The sequence below is a fragment of the Syngnathus typhle genome, linkage group LG16 (genome assembly GCF_033458585.1).
Source record: "Syngnathus typhle isolate RoL2023-S1 ecotype Sweden linkage group LG16, RoL_Styp_1.0, whole genome shotgun sequence".
NCBI classification, from domain to species: Eukaryota; Metazoa; Chordata; class Actinopteri; order Syngnathiformes; family Syngnathidae; genus Syngnathus; species Syngnathus typhle.
In genome coordinates, this window is record NC_083753.1 from 5,740,818 (window position 1) to 5,764,689 (window position 23,872).

Consider the following 23,872-nt stretch of genomic DNA (forward strand, 5'->3'; position numbering starts at 1 on the left):
CCCTGGTCATCGCGGTAACACAGTGTAGCGCGACTCAAGTTGGCAGGAGAGGGGATGGGTATCAAGTTCAATCATATTTTATTCATAAGACACTTTTCATACATTAGAAATGGAACAGAAAGTGCTTTACAAAGCTGAAGACAGACAGGTTGTTGTTTTTTTCCGTCGCTTTATCGGTTTACGATTTTCTCTCACTAACAGGCCTTCGTTTGTCACATGTGATCTATCTGTAGGCAATAAGTTTGGTGAATTGGGATATGGCCTTTTTGTTTGCTGCCCCTGCAGATCTGGAAGGGGAGCAGTTGCTCATTTCTTTCTTTGCTCTGCTACTGCAGTATTAAATGTGAAGAGACAAACCACCTACTACTAATAGGCAGGCTCTTTCAATGGAAAAATAAGAAGCAGCCAAATGCTTGACACGCATTGTAGCCCTCCTCATCCTCTCCCAAACTAGGAAGGAAACATGTCCAGCTGAGCACGTTGCTACGCAGATGCACAGCCCATTTGGGGCTCATAATAATGTCTGTCGTCTGTGACAGCAGGAATGAACTGATGGGGAGAGTCTTCACCCAAGCTTGCACACTGCTAAATTGCAAATCCCACTCAAAACATTTGAGAAGCATCTGTGACAAGACTACGTTACGTGTTTATCATCATAAGAGAAAACAATATCAATGTTTGTATTCAATCCGCTGACTGGTGTACTTTTTATATACAGCCGCAGAAATGGCATTGTTACTTTAACACCGTTTGGTTTGAAATGCTCAAATAAAGACGGGGGGAAAAGCAAATAAACATCCGACCCTGCTCTTCTGATTGCATTTCAGCGACATCTTTATCTGAAATTGAAATTTGTTTGAGAATTCATCGGTATTTTAAGGAGGGGTATAAAGACATCACTTTGATATTACAACGCATTAATAATAACACCATCAATTTTGAGGGCCTACTTTGGTTAAATTGGCACACCAGCTCAGCAGAGACAGCATTTTATTATTGCCATCACAAGCATCAGTGCATGAACACTGCTCTTCTGAAGGTCATTTTTTTCCCACATTATCGTTACACGCTGTCATTGTTGTTTGTGAAAGAACGAAATGAAACATGGACGGGAAATATTCTTTTAAGCATACTTTCTTGGGAACGTTCAAAGAATGGAGATGTCAAAATGCAAATTGGTCAGGCCTTGCACAATGGTGAAAATGTTCTACACGTGGGTTTAGCGTGCAAGAATATCCAATCGTTCCCCTCACCTTCTTTGGAACAAAAGGCGAGAAGCCAAATGCCATTCAGTAATAGCGCCGGAGATGGGAATAATGTGACTTAACAAACATGGAGCAATATTACATCAGCGACGTCGTCATCCGTTAGATAAGCTCCCAATATAAAAATGAGAAGTTGTAGAACGACACCCACATCAGATCACCTGACTCATCTCAAAGTGTGTCCAAGAACTTCCAAATCTTGCCTCACATTTGATTGAAGTCAATCTCAAGAACATCTTTCTCATGCCATTACCAAAATGAAAAACGCTCTTCTGGAATTGCAGAGGTCGTTTCAAATTAAAATTGACGTTTAATATCAGTGGAGCGCTTCTCACTTGAGTTACAAACTGCCAGCAGTTTGCCGCCGCTCGTATGATTGGACGGCTGGCCAAACTGGGTCTCGCGTGACACTTCTAGATCGGCCGACAGAAGGCCCGAGCAACCTGACGGCCGTGAATGAAAGGTGCGCTTGAAAGCTTGGAGAGTTTGGTAAAACACGGCTGTCTCCCGACCTTTCATAAGGAATTAAATCCAATTAAGAGGCTTTGGTTCTGTGATGAAGATGCTGCTGGCGCTCTTGAACAATCCCATTACAGATCATAAAGGGAGCTGGGGATGAGGCTGGAGAGCTCTCGGGCTGCTCCGTCCGCTATGGCAGCTGAGGCATTTGCTCATTTCTTTCTTACTCCGAGTCAGTCTGATGACTTTCATTCACAATTGAGGTTTGCGGTCTTAGAGGAAGCATTAGTGAACCTGGCTCAATTAAGCAAGTAAATGTGAGTTTGGCAAATGACGTGTGAAGCCCAAGACGGAGCGGAGACACTCACTGGCTGTGCTTCATTGGGTTACAAAGAACGCAGATGCGCACGCCCTCCTCGGCTTCCTATTTATTGTCCCTTTCAGTTTCCGTTTATTTTCGAAGGTCATCTTCTCATCCATTGTTGTTGTTGTTGTTTTTTGGTGTGTCTTTATGATAGGTATTAGAGACTCAAAACAAAGCAATCATCAAGAAAATGGAAGAATCCGACAATGGCCTGGGAAAACATGAGCTTTGGAGGAAAATGTAAGTGTTGTATTAACACATTTTCTGTGACCTGAGTATTTCAAGAGTGCAAACTGCATGTTTGCCCTCAAATACTTCTGTCGGACATTTTTTCTTTGCAATTTGAATGATGAATAGAGCATATTTTGGTCACGTCCCCAAATTGACTGAAGGATTTATTTTATTGTCAATGGTTGCGAAAGGAATCGAAATATTTTATCCAGACTGAATAGCTTTTTAATTTTGGTTGAGTCCAACATGTCTTGACGGATGAACTATCATAGTTCAATTTTCAAAACCACACCTTGATCATGTGGAATTATGGCAAAAGTTAGGGATGTACCGTATATTATATTTATTTTCTATAAAGAATTATATCCTATTCAAGTCGCTGGATGTTAGCATTCTAAAGTCAAAATGAAGAATCAGGATCATTTTCTGCTTCACAAATTTAAAAAATAGATTTCCACCAACCTCATCATCATCTTTGGTAAAATATGAAGAAATATTTTCAAATGAAACAAATTAGGCGATCATTTTACATCCCTCGTGACTCCAGGTCACCCCAACCTCACGCAATTGCAGTAACCAGAAACACAGCAACCAAATCAAGATTAATTCAAAACACACACACACACAGAATTTACAGTCGTCATTGCCTTGAGCAAATATAACACCACCCCAAATTGCATACAGCAAAATGGACTATTTTATGCATGCCCTATTTTCTCTCCCCTGCTTTGAATTCTTCCTTTTGGCAATAAAAGAAATACAAGTCACCCTGAGATTGGTTTTCTGTCAATAGGTGGTAAAAATAAATCATAAGAGCATCTTACTAATACGCTGTATGTGATAGTAATTGAATTCTAAAAATGAAATAGCAAGCAACTAAATATGCAAGCAACAATAATCCTATTATGATGTAAAGCTGGTTAATGAAAGCCAATTATAGAGCCCATAAATATTTACGATCACTGGCTGTTTTGTTGCCGATGGCGAGAGAGACCATCTAAATCGGGGTTTTCTAACTTCGCTCCCTGTCCGTCCTGTCTCCTTTGGCATCATGTTAAAACACGAAAGAACACCGGCTCACCGACTCAGAAAAGTCATTGAACAAATGTAGCAAAGGATTCCAAATGATTCAGTCAGATGCCAAAAGAAAAGCATTGTGCATGACTTTGAAATGGATTTTACAGGTCAAATCGACTTCCGTGCATCTTTGATCATGACAACGGAGGAGCACTTTCAGTCGCAGGCTTGCCATCCGTCCATCCGTCCGTCCGTCTCTGTCCTGCTCCAAAAACAAACTAAGAATCCATTTCTCTCCATAAGGCTGTAAAACAACAGGCAGAATTGGAGGGGATCCAAGTATCACCAATGCACCTTAAGGTCACTTAAGTATATTGCACAGAATGCACACCATGCCAATGTTTTCACTTTTGGAATTCCATTTCTATTTGATCGCTTCTCTGTCTTATCTTTTCGCCTGCTGCTGTTGCTTTGTGTTATGTTCAAAAGCGAGATGGCATTAAATCATTTGGGACAAAAGTCATGTTGTGCTGGCGACTTCCTGGTTGGTGTTCTTCTTTCAAGTGGAAGTTGTGTGCCACTAGATCATGATCAAGAATTTAGAAATGATTAACGATGCAAAAAAAAAAAAAGAAAGATTGTCCACAAAGCAGCATGACAGCAAACAATAGAGGAGGATTACCTGTACTCTGCATATTTGAAGTACGTCCAGCATTACGGCCCAGAAGCCTCAATAATAATAATGTTAAAAAAGTCAAGTCAATGAATCATTTTTCAAAAAACTTGTTCACTTCTCTCATTATGGAAGTAGAACATCAGAGGGAAGAAGGACTCCTGTATTTCATAGCAAGCCTTAAGCACACAAGGCTTCTTAAAAGCATCACCATTAATCAAACAGGCAGCTAGCAGGCATCTACTATAAATAGCTAAAACATCAGGCGAAGAGTAAGAAAAGCACTGCTGAATGAGAAGTCAAATGGCAATTCACAAACAATGTCACCTTGAGTTTGGTGAATTTGCAAAACACAGATCTGCTCATAAACATCTACCAAGATATCTTTCAATACAACCGTACCTTTACCCTGGACACACTCTTGGAGTTCTCATGACATGCATATCATTTTATTTATGGCATAAATTTGATGGACTATTTACACTGCCGGTGGAACCATTTTGAGGCCTACAAGCTCCCAGTTGAGTTCATTCCAAACTACCGGGATGCCATCTGGAGGATGAAACAACCTCTTTTTTCTTTTAACTTCAAAAATGTTTTTCTCCAGTTTGATGCAATTAGGAATATTGATATATCATTAGATTGTACAAATATAGCGATGGTTGTGGCCATTGGGTGCAAACATAGCATTCTGTGCATGTCATTTGAAATATTGAATCTGTAATCAGTCTTGAAGCACTCAAAAATGTCATCTGCCCAGTGAAGATGTTCTGCTGCTCAGCATATCCTTGACAATCCTTGTGACTTGCAAGGTGGAACCCCGGCCCTTGGTTGGGTGTCACATTATACAGCGGTGCAAATTGATCATAGAGATGCATTCATAATAAAGGGGCTTGTCATTCTGACTTTGTATTGATTTTCCCATTAGCAGCTGATTGAAACAAGCATTTAATGTCAGTAGGCTCATTGATTACAAGTTCAACCTCTATCCTTGCAATGTCATGTCATTTTCCCTTTGGGTCTCGGGGCAAATCACAGGGGACATCTCCACCAATTGCCTTTTGTTCCTCCATCAAAACCATCATTCATTCATTTGTTTATTTATAATTATTGTTAATAAAACTAACAGGTATTTTAATTGATTTTGAGATGCATTTTGTCCACAAATACTCTCACTAATCACAAAAACACTGGGCTGATGACTATTGTTTGGGAGAAATCCAGATTTGATATTTTTACGACTATGTGAACAATACAGTTTTGAGATGATATGACAAAAAAACAAGGATTTTAATCCATCCGCATCCGTTGCTTCAGGACAACTTTGAGCAATGATCTGATAAATTTGGTATCAATGTAGTCGTCATTTCCTTTCAGTATGATAACACAGCAGTGCTGATTGCTGTGGAATGCATGAACACATGATGATGCATCAAATGGCATTGAATAAAAGGAGTCAGAATGTTTGCTTGTACTCTTAAATTGTGAGCCCTCTCACACAACGATTGCGTGAGTATCCTGATGAGATCACACGAGTGTGTTTTTGTTTTGGGGCAATAAAGGGGGGTTGGGAGGGGGTGGGGGGGCGAACAAAGCCTACAAATGTGTTTCTTACAAGCGTGTTGGCCACAGCTTTTGGCTTGAGGATAGGAATGTGCATATTAACAAAACCGGGATGCCCTTTGTGTTACACTGTGTTGCTTATTGTATTGAAAGGACCACTTAGTAAGTATAACAACAAAAGTACAAGTCCACTTGATCACACCTTTGCATGCTTTCAAACATTTGCTCTTGTCCAAACAACTCACAGTAATGATTACACCCTTAAGGCCCACTGGCCAATTAAGTCATATATTCATCCAGCAAAGTTTTCCTGCATTGATTCCTGCAGGCATCTTTGCGCGGTTGTCAAATTATTCAGGATGCCCATAACAGCCGTTTCTTCCAATGCTAATAGCCGGTATTTGTCTTGAGGCTGGGGGGGAACGAGCACGCATGCTAAACAGAGAAATGTCAAACTCAATCAACCAATCAGGGGCCTATTTTTTTTGCAGCTCTTTAGATTGACTCGTGCGCTATACAGGTTGTGACATCTGTTAGGAGAACTGGTGAAAAATGACACCGGCCGGCACTTGTATTTGTGCTCATCTTGTGAGCGGCTGATGATGGAGTGGCACTTAGGACGGCGCGACTGGAGTTGCAGTTTGCGGTGCATTACAGCACCTGAACGCCGCCGCCGCCGCAAATGTTAACGCAATAATGCACGAGTTGCTCAATCAATCGCAAGGGTCACGCTGCAGATCAAAGTCTCACTCGTCATTGGACAAGACACAAAACGAGTTGCAGAGAAAGGCCCCAAAATATTCTAGACTCCGTCTTTGGGGGCAACAAGACAAAATGACATTAATCACATTAGTGTTGTCAAATAAACTCCTCCATTGCATTATTCCGCCACAGTAATCTGGACGACATCACAAGTGCAATTGCGTCTTCGGATGAGTGAATGACACATACGTGTGTAGCCATGCGCACGTTCCGTGTAACCACTGTTATTATCCTTTTGTAACGCAAAGCTCTTATTTTATAAAGTGAAGGTGACCTGATCCCCGACTTGATATTTTATCACTTTCCCGAGTCAACAGGTAGCCCGAGGTGCAGTCGGCGTCACGTGACACCCAGCAGTAGATCGCTTTGACATTTCAGGGCTATGCTGAGATGGTGATAATTAAAAACATGACCTTAAAAAGATGAATTAAAAAAAAAAAAAAGTCGGCTCTTTCCTTGCTAACATTATCACTTGTGGGATGGATGGATGGATGAGTTTGCATGCCAACTGGGCGCTGCAGGGGGTTAAGGCGTTTTGCTTTTGCCATATAGCGCTTTCATTTCAGCTCTCAAACAGCAAGACCACAAAGAAAAGGCCAAAACAAATGGCATGAGGTCTTTCTTTTGTTGACTGTCCTGAGGGCCTTCATCCATCTGTTATATATTTATATTTCTGTATGCTTTCCTGCAAGCAAGCTCTTTGCTTTTGTTTGACGGGTTTCATTCCATTTTTCTAGGACAGCCGCTCTCATCAAAGTGATTAAGCAATTACACTGATTGTGTCGATTCTCAGAAGAGAGCACGACTAACCCTTGGAGTACCGAACGCTAAAGCCTTCCTGGTGATTAAGACTTTGTTGGCGCCTAATCGGAATGTGGCAAGGAATGTAAGGAGGCTTCTCCGACTTAAATCAACGGACAGGTAGTATTTGTGCATAGGTGTTATTATAAAAGGAAAAGAAATATCTCATTATCTATCCGTGTCAATTGATCAGATAAGGAAACAATGAGAATATTCCAGAATGAATGAAATCAATATGCACTTCATCGTGCAGTAGGGGAATCAAGCTCAATCCCATCAGCTATACTGTCCGTTCTTTCCTTCAAGCACACAATCACGCCCTCCTGCAGTCGGTGATAGCGTCAAACAACTTTGCCTGTCACGACGTCAATAATTCTCAGCGCAGTTCAATTCACCTCGGGAGAGAATGTGGAGAAAGAGGCGGGGGTCCGCCGCTCGGATGGCCGCAGCGTAGCGGTCCTCCATCCCGGGCACCTGCGCCTTTTTCTCGGGCATGAGCCGAACTCTCAGTCGGCCTCCGTCTGCGCCGAGCCACCACTCCAGAATAGTTGTGAGGTCCATTTCCAAGGTGAGCACGGGAGCCTGGTGGTACACGGACAAGCCCCCGCATCCCGTCCTGATGAGCTCCTCTCCTATTTCCACCACCACTTGATTGGATTTGCGACTGGCTTTGGTCAGAGCCAATTTCAGAACTTTGGACAGCGGCCGTTTGGAGAAAAAAGGCAGCTGGCCGTCAGCAGACGCAGACGCAGACGCAGACGCAGACGCAGACGCAGACGCGTTACTTGGTGCGGATGCTGCGGACTTTTGCTCGATCAAGGTAGCTAGGGTTTTCTGTAAAGGTATGCAGTGCATTTTTAACTTTGCGCTGACTGCGTAACATCCTCGGAAAGTCTGGCAGTCTCCATTTACAAAGTCGGCCAGGTAAAAGCGCAGCAAAGAGGGGACGGCAAAATCCACAGCCAGTGTTTTCCTCTTCAAGCGCGAGTTGATTGTTTGATTGAAGTCTCTTTTAGACACATTTCCCCCGCTGCCGTTGCTACTGACGGAGACGGCCGCGGAGGGCTCCGTCGCCGCCGCTGGCGAGGTGCACTGCAGCCCGGTGAAAAATACCGCAGAACAAACAAGCGCAAGCAAGAAGCTCGTGTTCATTGTCGAAGCCATTTAAGTCCTCAGTCCGGCCGGGACGGGAGAAGCAGTGTCAAATCCCAGTCTCCACCGCTTCCTCCACTGCGTCTGCTACATATGCGCAACGCAAAATCAGCAAGTGCCGACGAAAGGAGCTCCTGTTTCTTTTCTTTTTTTTTTGTGGCTGCGCGCTCGCTCCCTCGCTCGCTCGCGTGGATCGACGAGACAAGAGAAGATCTTTTTTTTATTCTTATTCTTATTCTCCTGCCCTCCCTTCAGCCATCACTCTGAGTGTCTCCACTGGTTGCTAATTGATATGCCGGTCTGGTCCGCTCCAGAAGCCCTCAAAGACTTCCTGTCTCCTGCCACAGTTGCGCACAAGTGGTCTCTGTAAGCAGCCACTCTCTTCCCTGTGGGGCGAGACAACACGCACACGCTTGCTTGCGCTTGCGCGCGCGCCACACTGACTTTAAATCGGCTGATCGTCTGCAAACTTATCAAATTAAACGGATGCCAAATGATCTGTATTTTTTAATCACAACTAACGCAAGTCTCCTCCGCTCCTCAATACAAGCAGCCAAGGAAGTCATCCATCCACATCCATCTCACGTCATTATGAGACAATTTCTGTGCACACGACTCCCACTCACTCACTCACTCACTCACAGCACTTAGTCAAAAGTAGTCAGTGTGGATGTAATTCAACGTTGCAGCCTTCGCGTAACGTGAAGATTTATTGAAATAAAAAATGGTATGCAGGACGTGAGCAGACAAATATGCACGGTTGGTCTCCTGGGGTTTCTCTCTCTCTCTTGCTCTCGCTCTCTCTCGCTCTCCTCCTTTCTCTCACCTCTGAGCAGCCACGAGGTGGCGTTAACACATACCAAACTCCTCCGTTTCAAAGAATAACCTGTTACCACCTAATTAGGATTCATTTTCAGTATGTACATAATTAGAGCCTTGGCTACTATAGGAGCATATGTGGGAGTATGGAGCAAGGCAACGAGAGGACTACGGAATGATAGAATGACAACAACCTAATTCTTCCAAGGGAGGGGAGACAGGAGGATCAATGGCTGGAATTAATTGATCTCTCTAATGTGGCAAACGTCAAAGTGAAACGTACAAACGAAGGGGAATAACAGTATGAGGCCGTGTAATTCACTGCAAAACACATGAAACCGTTTTTGGCAGCGGCAGGCACTGCAGCCAAAGGGTTGTGAATTCCAATCCACAATTTTCATGTTCCCATCGCTTTTATTTTGGACACGCCCTGCATGGTATGTTAATTGAAGACGACAGTTCCTGCGGGTGAATGGAAATGCTTGTTCATCCAGAGTCAGCTGCGATTGACTCGTTAGCAAGTCCGGGGCCTACAAGCATAAATCAACTGCGTGGCCTCTCTCTGACGCTGAACAGGAACGGAATAGCAGGATGGAATTGGACCAATGCGGATTCTGTTCATCATTTTCATGGCGCCGAGTGTCCGGTTTGGTGAGCTCAGCGTGGCAACTCTGCTTTTTGCAGATGACGTGCATAGGTGTGCAAAGCCACACATTATGGAATCCCATTCATGGAGGCAAAGAACCCAAGGTCATTCCCCATCACCCTGATGGGAAGAGCAAATTACAGCCAAGGAAAGGCAAGCTCATGATCTATGTGCGCCAGCCACCTCATGTGTCAGCGTGTACACTTATGCTCAATGGATTAGGCTCCGTGCTGTGATTTGTAAACTGGAGCGAATTACAGGTAGACTTTGCTCACATTCAACCTAATCACACAAAAACGATAGGCCAGCATGTCAGCGGAATATAAATAATGAACCTAAACATACTTCAAGGGATGAAGAAAAAAAAATGGACTGCTCTTCCAATGTCGGTGGTCGGCTTTTAAAAGTAAATGTTTCTCAATGCATTTGGTCTGGGGGGAAATAGAAAGGAAATACAGTAAGTAGATTATGAATGGAAAATGAACACATTGGTCTTTGAAATGAAACAGATGCATTTGGGAGAAGCAAAAATGACAACTAAAATAACGTGGCTGCCCTTCGATGCACCTCTGCTAATTAGCACGGCGCTATTTTCACAATTAAGCATTCAAATGGCAATCAGCATGCACCGCCCACAAATTAAACTGCCAGGGTAGATTGTCACATGGCTAAAGATTTGTAATGAATTTTCTTGTTCCCAACACTCTGTGTGGACATCCATACTATGTCCGCCGTCCTCTCATTTCAGACCCACACTGAAGATGGAATTTTCAGCTCACTTAGCAGCTCCATTCCTGACCATTTGTTGGCGACCACGGCTCACAAGCATTCACACTTAAGGTCATTGGGGGAGTCCTTGTGTGATAAATGACATACAGATAGGTTCTTACAGGAAGCCTTCCCCCCTCAAGCATCCCTTTTTCATGCTACGTGGCCAAGCTCATAAATCAGCACAAGTAGCTTTCCTTTGGTTCTGTACGCCCGGCCGGTTGCTTTTCACTCTGCTCTGCAAAGCTGCTCAATTCCCAACTAATGGGATGTTTTGAGAACAAATGTTGTCAATGCATCCCTCCACAGGTGCAACCCCCTGCTGTCCGCCTACCTTCCCAGAACTTTGGCCTGTTTTCTGTGTTCCTTGCACAAGCCGTGCTGGAGAAAGCAATCATGTATTTTTACTGTTTCCTCCTTATGACATAGTATTTGGTATCCCGCAAGGAGCAACATGAAGCTTTTAAAGGACAATTGGAAGCACTGTTTCAGACGTGTTTTGTTGACTGACATCTCCTACAGATGGAGAGACTCAATGGCCTAAATAGTGGACTTGAAAAATGTCTGCCTTTTATCTGATTTCATCTGAGCTCTCTGCATGAGCAGTCCTGACATGAATCATCAAGCACAGCAGTGCTCCAGCTTGACGTTTGCCAAGTACTTAGCATCTATTGCTATTGTTCATTCCATTTTCCACCATGGTGTGTGGCTGAATGTGAGCCAGAGTTATTTCACACCAATCACAATAAATAGATTTTCTTCTCCATTTGGAATCACAGGCGTTTTCCAAAAAGTTGGCTGATCTTCAACAACGACTGTGCAAGTGGTTGTAAGCAGGCTGAAGCAAGCAAGGGATGTTTAAAAGAATGACATCATATATTGTATGATATGACTTTTTATAAAGGCCCTGCTTAATCGTACCGGTAGCGAAGTGAATGCAGAGCACAACGCTCCGAGTATTTCTTCCGCAATGTTTACTTTCATTAGCAACGGAGGTGATTTGGAGTGTGAGCATAAAGGATGATCACAATTACATTTTAATGTGTCTACATTGTATCAGTATTGATCGACTGTACCTTCAGGAAACCACACTCGTTCACGGTTTAGAAGGTTAATGTGACCCTAAGGGCCTCGTATGCTTTTCTAACCAATGCACTTGATTGTGGCTTAATAATGAGCCGGTGGATTGATGATGATGATATACAATGCGCGCACCGTCACACCTCTTTCGAAAGGAACCAACTTCATTTAGCAAATTAAAGCACTTACACGGCATCGCAGCCTCCGGACAACAATGCGTTTCGGCACATGGAGGAAAATCCGGTTCGACCAAATTCAGATTCCAGGAATAGCTTCGGATTTAGGTCAGTTGCTGATGACGAATGGCGGCGAGTGCGTGTATTTAACATTTGCTTTTCCAATTGAGCCAAATACAAAGACTCATGACACGCCAGAAGGGCAAGTCAGCCTTCTCCTACACAAGTCAGCCAAGAAAGCAAATCGGAGAGCTGGAGAAAGTTGTGGACACCACCTGTTGATTTCTACCATATAGCGAGTGGCTTAATCTTTGCAGTTGACTTTTTTCCCATGCGGGTGAATGAAAAATACGGATTGTTCATTAGCCCATTAGAGAGACAGATTCATTTGTTTTGTGCCCGTGACCTACATTGCAGTTCGACTAATCAGTTCATTGACCCCGCCCACTATCTACTTGACGTTTGAGTCGTTGGTGTGCAATAACAACATACAGCAGAGTGGAGCATTTAGACTGTCTCTGTAAATATGCCTTATACATTTCCTCCAAAATAGAGCGGTAAATGGGAATGATACGCTCAGTATACAAAAGGAGGTTTCAAAATCATGAAAAATCAAGCTTTGCTGTTCTGGAACTTTGCGAGCGTGTCGGCCGAATGCATTGAACACACGCCTGCATAGTTAATCAAACACCACAAGTCGCTTCATGTAGCAAAAATATTCTCTGTATAATCTTCTATCTATCCATCCATCTCTCTGTCGATCCATCTAGGCAATTGAAATCCCTTTCCATCATTAGCAAAAATGTGCAATTCGCTGGCGGGCTCGGTCAGTCATTCAACGCCCACTGTAGATCAATTTTCAGCGAGAAAGCCTGACAAGCACAAAGCTCGGAAAATAATGAAAAGGATGTCGTTTAAAAGAAAAGCAGCTAGGCACTTAGAGAGGCTCTTACAAAGCAAACACACTTGTGGGTCTTATCACCGGCTCTGGTATGAAAGCTCCACGATTGAATATGTACCTCTGCAGCTTTCTTCATGTCAAGGCTTATCCTTCTATCTCTAAATATTCATTTGTTACAAAGAGACTGCTGCAGTATTCCCTAAATCTCAAGACTTTTGATTTGATTTTCACCACGGAACCATGTTGGAGCACCAACCATCAACCTGATTGGGTCTGATGAGACTATGGAGTCAAGTGTGAGAAAGTCCCCACTCTAGAATTGGAGGAGTAACCGGATGGCCAGCAGATTTGATCACCTTCACACAGAGAAGTGAGCACAATCCAAGCTTGGAAAGAGTCAAGCATAGCATTTTTCATCTGCCTCTTGTCAATACAAGCGTGCGCTGTGCTGAAGGCTGACCTGATTTATTAGCTGAAGGGGGGATAATACTGGCCGTGCTCGCCGTTTGACACGATGACATACATCACATGGGAGATGTTAGAAGTGAATTAATAGTCAATTATCTGTTGCCAGGGGAACGACCCGATGGATACGATAAAGAGGAAGAGAAAACCAAACAAAATGCGCACGGGTACATTCATCTCGGAGAAGCCGCTCCATACCGTATCGTATTAGATCTTGTTTGATAACACGTGGAGGAGGATACCTAAATTGGACTGCAGCAGAGTGACCTCATTGTTTTCTTGACGCCAAAATTAGACATAGCAATGCATTATAGTCGAACTTTGCCATTAAAATAACTGTAGTCTGCTCTAACCCTAAGAGAGGGAAAAGAATAATAAAAAGCTGCCACACAACCTTTGTTGCAGAATAAGAGGAAGCACTGATGGGGGGTTGCTGACCATCAGGAGCTGGCAGAGAAAAGATTGTCCTCCTTTCAGTGACTTGTTTTCTCCAAATTGCTACTGGTAAGAACAGATGCGTCCCTCTAACCATTTAACTCTGCATCTCTATGTTTCAATTTCCTTGGGTTTCATTTATCACAAGTCCACCTTTGTACTCTCCTCCTGCCTTTATAGCTTGAGCCTAATAGCAGAGTTGTGGGAGTCCAACACTTCAGAGAAAAAAAAAACACACAACAAGACAATGTCCGTGAATGCAGCAGCTTGCTTAGACGCGATATTGTTGTATAGATATTGTGATTTTTTAACCAGTCAGTCTTTTTTGCATGCTTGTAAAAATCAATTCTTCAGCTTTCGTATAGTCGACAACTGGAGTTCAAGGTTCGTTCAAAGTACACGCATTTTAAAATCCAATTTCAATTGATTTGATGCATTAGGTATCCTCCGTGAATGTAAATCTATTCTTATCAACAATCACACGAGTTCCCCCCATATAAAATATTGCCAAATGTATTCCTTTCATGCACTGCACACAATCCTGCCAATATAATTTACGATCCGCAAACTGTATTATTTTAGTGTGCAAGGATGACGTTACGGCTCTTCTGGAAAATGAACATAAAATAGTAAACAGACTGAATAATGCATCAACGACAATGGAAAAAAAGAATCACTGGTGCTTTGTGCATGTAGCATATAAAATTGTGTCAGCAGCAGCAGCAGCAGCAGCAGCCAAGACTAAGGAACTAAAAACTCTTATCGACTTTTTCAATTTCTTTCTCCGTGCACGAAAATGCAAGTGAAGGCCAAGGCCTCCGCTTTCAAGGTCACGATGCTCACGTGCTGTAAACTATATCTGCCTTGGCCACAGTGCGCACACACACACACACACACACTTGGGCAAGCCAAGAAAAAATGGCCTCATAAAACTGCCACAACTCGTACTTCAACACAACTCCGGCATACATAGGAAAAAAAACTCTACTAGCACCATGTAACCTTCATGCTATAGCCCTATTGTATTGTATTTGAAGAATTCATGACCGTTCCAGCCGCAGTTCTTACTATGTCAAACTTCAGGGAAAATGCTAGCCATCTTTAATCACTCTGCCAACCTAGAAGTAAATCACCAAGAGGCTAACACGAGACTTAAATGAGACACTTAATCCCCTTGCTAATAATTGCTCCATTAAGAATGGAGCAATGATTAAAGCTCATGGAGGACACTCAGCGCATTCCAGGCTTCTGAGAAAAAATGCCCATGGGGGAATGGAGTAGAATAAACATTGGTGCCAATGACTTTTTCAAAGGGTGGCGCAGTTTTAGATACCATAGAAGCGAAAAAACAAATAGTACAGAATGTAATGGCTGGATTGTTCCCAGATATAAGGCACATAGGGGATTTTGGTCCTTGTTTTTTATGTGTGTGTGTGTGGGGGGGGGGGGGGGGGGTAGACTTCCACCCACAGGGATTTGATTCATCTTTGTTTGCAGAAATCTACAATGATCTGATATCCATTTGCCTGGCATCTTTTTTTCCCCTTTGCTTTCTTTTGTCAAGTCAGCACCCAATCTTTCTGCCACTACCGTCACTCAAGGTTCCATTTGTTTGGGGATGCTGTCAGCCTGTCTGACTCTGCACCTGTTTCACCACACAAGTGTTTTTATTTCTCTGGATGAAAGATCACATCATCCATGGAGTTATTTACATTTTTGGCAGACATGCTATCTTAAGGATTAACTCAACTATTATTATTTTGCGATTATTCTTTTCAAAGCTGCTCCCGGTGCATTTATTTGTCCATTTTCCATAGTAGAGGTCGACTTCTGCTAAAGATGCCCGATCCGACAATGTTCTCGCGACGCACCGATAGAGGTTACTCGACTTCATTAGGAGCAATAATGCGGTTGTGACATCATTTAATGATATTTACATCCTACTTAGCAAATTGACTACAGCGTCTTTGGCAATGCTGAGCGTGATAAATGGATATCGGGAATTGCTGAGAAAGGAGCAAATGTTCATACATTGCACAGTAAAATTGATGAATGTGATGCAGGCTGGATCACTATTATTCCATTAAACATCATCTTACGCATTTATCAAAGCCAATCGAGCGAAGCAATAATGGCTTGGCAATAAATCATCTCTCACTCAAAATGTTGTTGCTGAGCTTTTCCCCAACTCGTATCTGGATTGTAACTACTTGACTATAGAAATGACACTTGAATGAAAGTTGCATTGTGGATTTCTTTCAAGTGCCATGATTCAAGTCCACTTTGCGTATTCTTCTTCCTCTCGCTTGCCTGTGCACATTTGCAAAGTAACCAACATTGGTTGAGTCCATCCTGCCTTGACGCAGATTTACACCATGTGCCTGCCACACGGGATTTATGCAGGGTAGAAAGAGAGAGAGAGAGAGCCCCTAATTGTTAATACTGTAGCTGTGACTGTGAGGCTGAATGAGTGTTTGTGTCTGCGCCCTGTGATTGACGACAAAGCAGTCCAGGGTGAACCCAGACTCTCGCCCAAAGTCAGCTGGGATTGGCTCCAGCTCATGTGTGAAGATGGATGTGTGAGACAAGAAGCTAACTTCTCTTTGAGCTGTCCTCCCACCTCTTCATTGCTTCCCAGTGGAGAAAGGTTGATTTGATGGCGAATTTCTTTAGTGACACGCTTAACCAATAAATCTGCAATACAGACACTTTGCACTTGCATCATTTTCAACAGCACCTTGAGCGGGACACCTATTTCTGGGTAGCGATGATGTCACAGATAACAGACGTGGCGATATGGTGGACATGTCTTGGGCAAGTTGAAGCTGTACCCTGTCATGAGACCACCTAAGTCTAGATACATTAAAAAATATATATATATACACTTATTGATTTTAATTTTGGCCACACGAAAAGTATTTTTTGGATAAAGTGTTTTTAGACCCCAAACAAAGTTACACTCAATTGAACGGAAAACCCCGCCCCCATATCATTCTGTTAAATTGAGGTTTCGCTGTACTTCTTTAGTTTGGCTCTTCAGGAACGACGACCCCGGTCATGTTGCCATAAACAGCACTGTGCGATGGTGCACCTCTCCTCCAAGATTCACTGGCTCCATTGCATTCCAAAAAGAGCTTCCCTTTCAACCGCTCATTGATGTCATATCAAGTTCCACCCTATGGAGTGACTGTAAACAAGCCTAAAGAAGAACTCCTCCAAACAGCTCCTGACAGGCAAAAGACAGATCTTCGACAAACAGCGCCGTCCACTGGGGGAAAGGAGACCCGGGAAGAACCACCGGGATCTCGTCAGAAGCTGACTTTTGTACAACGACGGGAAGAGCTTTTCATCTGCAGGGTTAGCACACGCTTGGAATCGGCACGGTAGCAATAAAGGCACGCCTCTTGCGCTTTGAGAAAGTTTGACGTAATGCTGTGCTCAAAGTGTCAACTTGCTCAATTCCCACACAATGAACCACACATGCCACGAAAGAATCCTCTGTCTTACATTTCAGCTTCCAAGATATGTGTGAAGCTTTTGGAAAAAGACAAGTGAAAGAAAAGTCCTTTGTTGAGGTTTCATCCATGACGCCCGTGCATCCCAAAGCCGCTTCAACACAACAACGTCAGCTGCTCTGACATAAAACATGAGTTTATCTCCACACAAAACCAAGAGAATAAATGGTCATTTTACAATTTCCCACTAAAGGTTTTGATGTTAGCAGCTCACTGGGGGAACTGTTGAAACACGTTTTCTCTTTCATCATCATCCATCTACTGCATCTGCAGGAACTTTTTGTGCGCAGAACATAGAGGGAAGTTTTATTTGGATTGCAATCAGATTTTGTGTGTTTTTAACAGTAGTTGGGATGTCAACATGGGCCAGAAAGTTAGTTAGTTAGTCTGACTAAAGTAACCATCAATCACTTTTTGGTAAGAATCATAATAATTGCAATCATTATTATGATTATTATTTGTGTACATGAGCGGCTTTCCTCCACCGCTTCATATTTTGCCTGCACTTTGCTTTGGGGTTTGCACCTCCCTCTCAAACATGATATTTAAAGACGCAAAATCAGCCAGCACCCCCTCATCTCTGGTATGCTAAATCACAATATATCATCTATTCAAATACACTCCCGCCTACAAGGTGCAAAATCTATTCTGCTAACGACGCAGATGCAAACCTGGTCGGCCTGGTGAAGAGATCAGCTTCCTCGTCCGGATGCATCCCATTTTCTTTTTGCGTGTGCAAAGCGCAGACCGTCGGTAAATCAGCTCCTCCCTCGCTGCCATGTCGGCAGTCGTCATTTGGGTGTCTTGTTAGTCTCCCGTCCTGTAGAATCCACAGAATTGGGGAATTTTATGACTCGGAGCGACGGATAATTACGACTCTTGTAAACTGCTAATTATCCCGTCAGCGTTAAGTGCTGAGGCAGGGATTAGCTATTGTCGTGCGAGGGGAATGAGATCCCATTACACATTATCAGCATTTAAGTGTTGTGCATTTTTGTCAAACAGATGCACAGTAACAACACAGGTGGAGGTTTGCCAAAGAAAAAAAAAAAAAAAAAGACATGTTTCAGCAAAGACAAAAATGTTGCCTGTCCAAGCACAACCAAACTGGTTTCTGCTGGTGGCAATTGTTTTTCTACTTGTGGGTTGGATAGACAGACAAGAATGTTTCCACATAAGACGATCAGGACCACGGACAGAGCTCTTGTCATGACAAGTGCTCTGAGCCGGTGTGTGAAAGATTATGTGTACAAAATTAAGCATCTGGGTTGGATGAACAGACAAGAACGTTTCCACAAAATGCTTTCCAAGACGATCAGGACCACGGACAGGGCTCTTGTCATGACACAAGTGCTCTGAGCCGGTGTATGAAAGATTATGTGTACAAAATTAAGCATCTGGGTTGGGTGAACAGACAAGAAGGTTTCCACAAAATGCTTTCCAAGACGATCAGGACCACGGACAGGGCTCTTGTCATGACACAAGTGGTCTGAGCCACTATATGAAAGATTGTGCGTCCAAAATTAAGCATGTGGGTTGGATAGACAGACAAGAAAGTTTCCACGAAATGTTTTCCGAGAATATCAGGACCAGGGACAGAGCTCTTGTCATCACACAAGTGGTCTGAGCCACTATATGAAAGATTGTGCGTCCAAAATTAAGCATGTGGGTTGGATAGACAGACAAGAAAGTTTCCACGAAATGTTTTCCAAGAATATCAGGACCACGGACAGAGCTTTTGTCATCACACAAGTGGTCTGAGCCACTATATGAAAGATTGTGCGTCCAAAATTAAGCATGTGGGTTGGATAGACAGACAAGAAAGTTTCCACGAAATGTTTTCCGAGAATATCAGGACCACGGACAGAGCTCTTGTCATCACACAAGTGGTCTGAGCCACTGTATGAAAGAGTGTGCGTCCAAAAATAAGCAAACTTGATTGCTCACATAAACAATGATTTGATAGACAGGCTGGGGAAGTTAAAAGAACAAGACAGCATTTATGCAGTTGCTGATCCCACCCAAATAATTGGAGCAATAGTTTTCCTTTGTGTTACTCAATAATGTGTTTGTCTTACGTACACACAGAAAAAAAATAAAAATACAATCGCTGTGTTCCAACATCATTAGCACAAGTTCAGAACTCTTTTAAATGTTGTGGTCTCTACCATAGTTATTTGTTAGAATGAGGGAAGATGCAATTTACAAACCACAATTCCTGCAAAAAATGGAATTTCACGCAAATCATACAATCAGAACACAATGATAAACTTTTTGAATGTTATGCTTGCAACATTTTCCCAAAACGTTTTGCAAAGGGGGCCAGATTGCTTCGGGGCGATCTCAATTCAGACACGGGCCGGATTTGGCCCACGGGCCGATATTTGGGCACGTCGAAACCTTCGACAGTGGCATGTTTATGACGGTGTTATATCACCTTGCCCTTTAAACAAGTGCGGTAAGACTAAACTAATTTCCCTTGGCTGATATGTCAGATTACAAGTCGAATCCCAGCTCCATCCCTCTGCCTCACAGTGCTAGTGGACCACAGCCCTGTTTGCTCCATTCAAGCTGTAATTGTTTGCACTTCCCACTACCATTAATCAATGCCTCCATTTCCACACACTGACACCCACACAAGCTCCACAGTCAAGATTTTACCACTCGCTGTAGAGCCGCAGACTGGATATGAAAAATTCATAAGCTCCTTGGCAACCGCAAGGTGAGGCGATAGGGAAGAGAACAGTGGTGGTGGAAGATGAAATGGAGTACGTCTAGATGACTGGAGATGTGGAGCAGAAATCCATTTAGCGCTAACCGTCTCATTATTTTTTCCTGTCTAGTCTTGGTTAACGGCTCAAGGACTCGCCTGAATTAGAGATGACTGCGAGACACAAATTCGGACAGAACCTCGGGGTCTATAAAACCTCTTCTGTCTATTGGGAGGATATGCAAAAAATTAATACACGCCCGAATAATGAATAAAATAATAATCATAGAATAATAGAGACTAAAATAACCCAGTAGTAAAAATCAAACAAGGTGTTTTACACCAAGGGAGCTCAAGCTGCTAATAAAATTGGTTAAGAACATGAATTGAAAGTTTGACCTGGGCTGGAAATGGGCTAACAGGAGGTTCTAACCACCACATTTGTATTACACGCATTTCAAGCTCAGGTTCCATTTTGTTTTATGCTTAAGGGACCACTGCCTACCCTCAACAAAGGCCCTCTCTATCTAAAAATGATCAACTTTTAGTATAGAATATGATGCTCTGTATGTTTTGGAATTAGAATTAAAAAAAGTTCAGAAACCCCCAAATGGTGGGATGGATGGACGGACGGACGGAAGAATGGAAAGAGCAATGACATATAAAATAATACGAGGGCTATATTGACGCTTGGCGATAATACATTCCGTCTGATTAGATGAATCCAATTAAGTGCATCGTATTAAGCCTCTTCAATAAAATGCAAACTCTGTTGATCTGGGACAATTTTGTGCCAGGGGCATTTCTATTCAAGTAGTCAAACAAGGCACATGAGCATGAGTTGTGCATCTTAAAAAGAACCCCAGCTATTTCTTGTGGAAAAACATCAACATACGCAAATTCAATAACTCGTTCAATAAACTAACCTGTTTTGAGAATGTGTGTTCTGAATCCCACTCATATCCTGAGTACAATAGCATCTTCATTTTTGCCTCCCGCAAAGTGGATGACAAGCGTTTGGCCTCTTCACTGAATCTCGAAGAAGGGATAGTTGCTATGAGAGCGCCACTCCATACCTGTCGCTCATGTTGCCAAGAGTGCACCACTGAAACGGATTGCAGCATATGCATATGAATCATGTCACATTGTTTTTCACTAAGGCGTGATGGTTTGCATTCTTACCAGCCTTACCTGTTATCAACGTCTCTGCGAAGAACCTTCACCGAACAGTGGGCGGCTTTCCCGATCCTCCTCCTCGTCCTCGTACTGCTACGTAGGAGACAGACAGACTGCTGGGTTTCACTGGGCTCCTGCAGATTGGAACACAACCATCGTCCATTGAAGCACTTAAGGTTGCGACAGATTGAGGTTTAACAACAAAACATCCACAAAGGTATCCTGTGTGCGCTTTCCATTTGCTAGCAACAGCCCTGCCTGCAGGCCATTGCATTATTAAAGCATGACGCAGACGATTGAGAGAATAAATTGGGATTTTAATAGTGAAGGACAAAAGGGGAGTTGAAGTGTTGTTTGCCAAGGACTGCAGCTTTGTCCGTGTTTGGACAAAGAGCAAACTTGCGATAAAAGAGCACATTTCAGTTGTTTCTTCCGAAATACGTTCGGAGAAACTCAACAGCTGTTTACTGAAAGAACCCTCGTCATTAGACGAACCTTTTAGATAAATAAAATAAAAGCGAAGAATCCGTAAAGCCTGAAGAACAATAGCGCCGTTCTTGTACAGTCGCCAAGGGGGGCCGTGGCATTAAGTAATTCACAAGCCTTCTCACCTTGATGCGATTGATATACAGAACGTAAGGGAGTGACTGGCTGTCAACAACAGTGGAAGACACGGCTTATCATTGTCGACGTCAGCCTATCATTATCCATTATGACATTCGATTGATGTACAGGGCCTGCTTGGAAACGTACCTTTTAATGAAGGTCGAAAAAGAAATATCGGCTAATCTCTTGGTATTTTTCTATCAGACTCCAGAATAGTCATCCGTCATTGACTTGAATATCGGTAACGGCTACATTAAAACGTTTCATGTTTCGCAAGACATTCATATTCCATTAATGTTGTTCAAATATAGTAAATGTATTGTTTTACTCATATATTCGGGAGCTGTAGAACTCATCACTTGCCTTCACATTGTTTTCGATGAAAAGTAGTGCTTTGGTTTTTGTACAATTTGGTATTAGTCCGATTTTAAAAACCAAGTTTGTAGTCTGATTGCTGATGCATTTGGAAATGAATGATACGGTTCAAAAGTTTGGGGGTCACAAAATTGTTTGGGTGACCCCAAACTTTTGAACGGTAGTGTAAATATTATTATAATAAAATTTTATGAATTAAATACTATAAATTACATCTTATATTTGTATAAGATTATATATAATCTATGAATATAAGTATACATATATATTATAAGACTTTTTACACAGAGGATTATATATATAATCTATAAATAATTATCTAAATAAATATATACACTACCGTTCAGAAGTTTGGGGTCACCCAAACAATTTTGTGACCCCAAACCGGTAGTGTACCTAACTGATATTTTTGAAAAGGAAAAAGTCGCCACTGTAGGTAGATGGCTTAAGACCTTACTGTGTTTGGTCATTTCATTTGGAAGAATATTCTCACGCAAGTTAAGTTGGTGCTTTCTAATGACAGCATGGTCCAGATAGCTCATTGATTCCAACAAATACTAACACGCTAGTCACAGTCTGTCAAAATCAAAAACCAATCATGGCACAAGATCAGAGCTTTTCCATGGAGTTAGACAATGGCATTTCGCTGCGCTGCAGTGACATCTTTCAGACTGTAATCTATATGCAAATATTTGCCAGCAGTTTCATTGCACCTTTTATGGGTCAATGTGAATGTTTTTAAGCAACAATGGGTCTAATAATTCACAAAACAGGTGAGTCTCCGTTGCGCTCCGGCTACTGACGGTTTGCATTCTCTATGCTGAATCATCACACTTGGAACAGTTCCATTTCATGCGTCTTCAAGCACAATATGATAAATGGAAATGTTGATGTGAAATCAGGCCTGGCTTGCCCCACCCAGCATGGCGATGGCAAGGACGGGCCAATGTATGCGGGAAATAACGTCGCCGTCGCAGTGCAGCGCCGGAAGGACGCTATCGGAGTCGTATCGGGGAAGCCCCGCCCTCCCTCCCTCCCTCACACAGGCTAATCCTCTGGTTACAATGGTAAATGTTTGATGAGTCCCTTCATCGGGAGGGGGAAGGCTAGGTTGATTTTCACAGCAAATGGCCATTAAAGCGGCAAATGTTTCCCAGCGTGTTCTCTGGTCTGGCTGGCTTTGTCTCCGTGTGCAGCTGTGCGTGTTCAACTTGCCCTCTTTTGGATTAAATCTAACATCATGATACAATTTGGAAAGACAAAAAAGTTTTCATCACAGAATATCTCAAGCCACGGGGTCAGCTTGAAGAGTTCATGTGGCTAGGCACGTATACATTTGCAAAAACATCTTGCTAGGATAACTAGCCATGGGATTTTGGAGGGGACATTAACTGGCGAGGCACACAGCCACTCTTCATTTCGTTGATGATCCCTAAAACATTTTATTACACTCAAGGCAACAGCGGAAATATATTAAAAGGCCTTTGTTATTAGATTCGTAAAAACACCAGTTGCCTAATCCCCCCAAGAACTAGCTTGAAATATAAGTTCCATATAAACGTCTGAGTCCACCACTGGGTTGCTTTTATTGATCAAACGCTAAGTGGTAAAATACTAATCGCTTTGTCACGTTTCTTTTTTTTATTTTTTTTATAGATATGATGGAGGGGCCATTACATTTTTGCTGAGGCTCTAGATGAAGGTGAAAATGTCGGAATTTCTTTTCACCATTGGAGTCCTTATCGCCTTCTGTAAATCAGGATGTAACCGCTTAACTAGTGAAATACACAATATGGCTTCGGACAAACAATTACACAATTGTCCAATGTCCTTTTGTCCACCACTTGCTTTACCTGTAGCATGCACCTGCCAGACAAAGTCTTTAAACGAAAGATCTTTTCTTACATGGAATG

The 23,872-nt window shown here is 42.7% G+C and overlaps 1 protein-coding gene across 1 annotated transcript in view; it reads right to left on the reverse strand.

The window, feature by feature from the left end:
* alk (ALK receptor tyrosine kinase) overlaps positions 1–17,890 on the reverse strand; it is a 137,084-nt gene extending 119,194 nt beyond the window's left edge. The window contains exon 1 of the mRNA XM_061302036.1: positions 17,764–17,890. Within this exon, the coding sequence (XP_061158020.1) occupies positions 17,764–17,887 (124 nt within the window). The 5' untranslated portion in view covers positions 17,888–17,890. The remainder of the gene's footprint in view (positions 1–17,763) is intronic.
* Between the last annotated feature and the right edge of the window lie 5,982 nt (positions 17,891–23,872).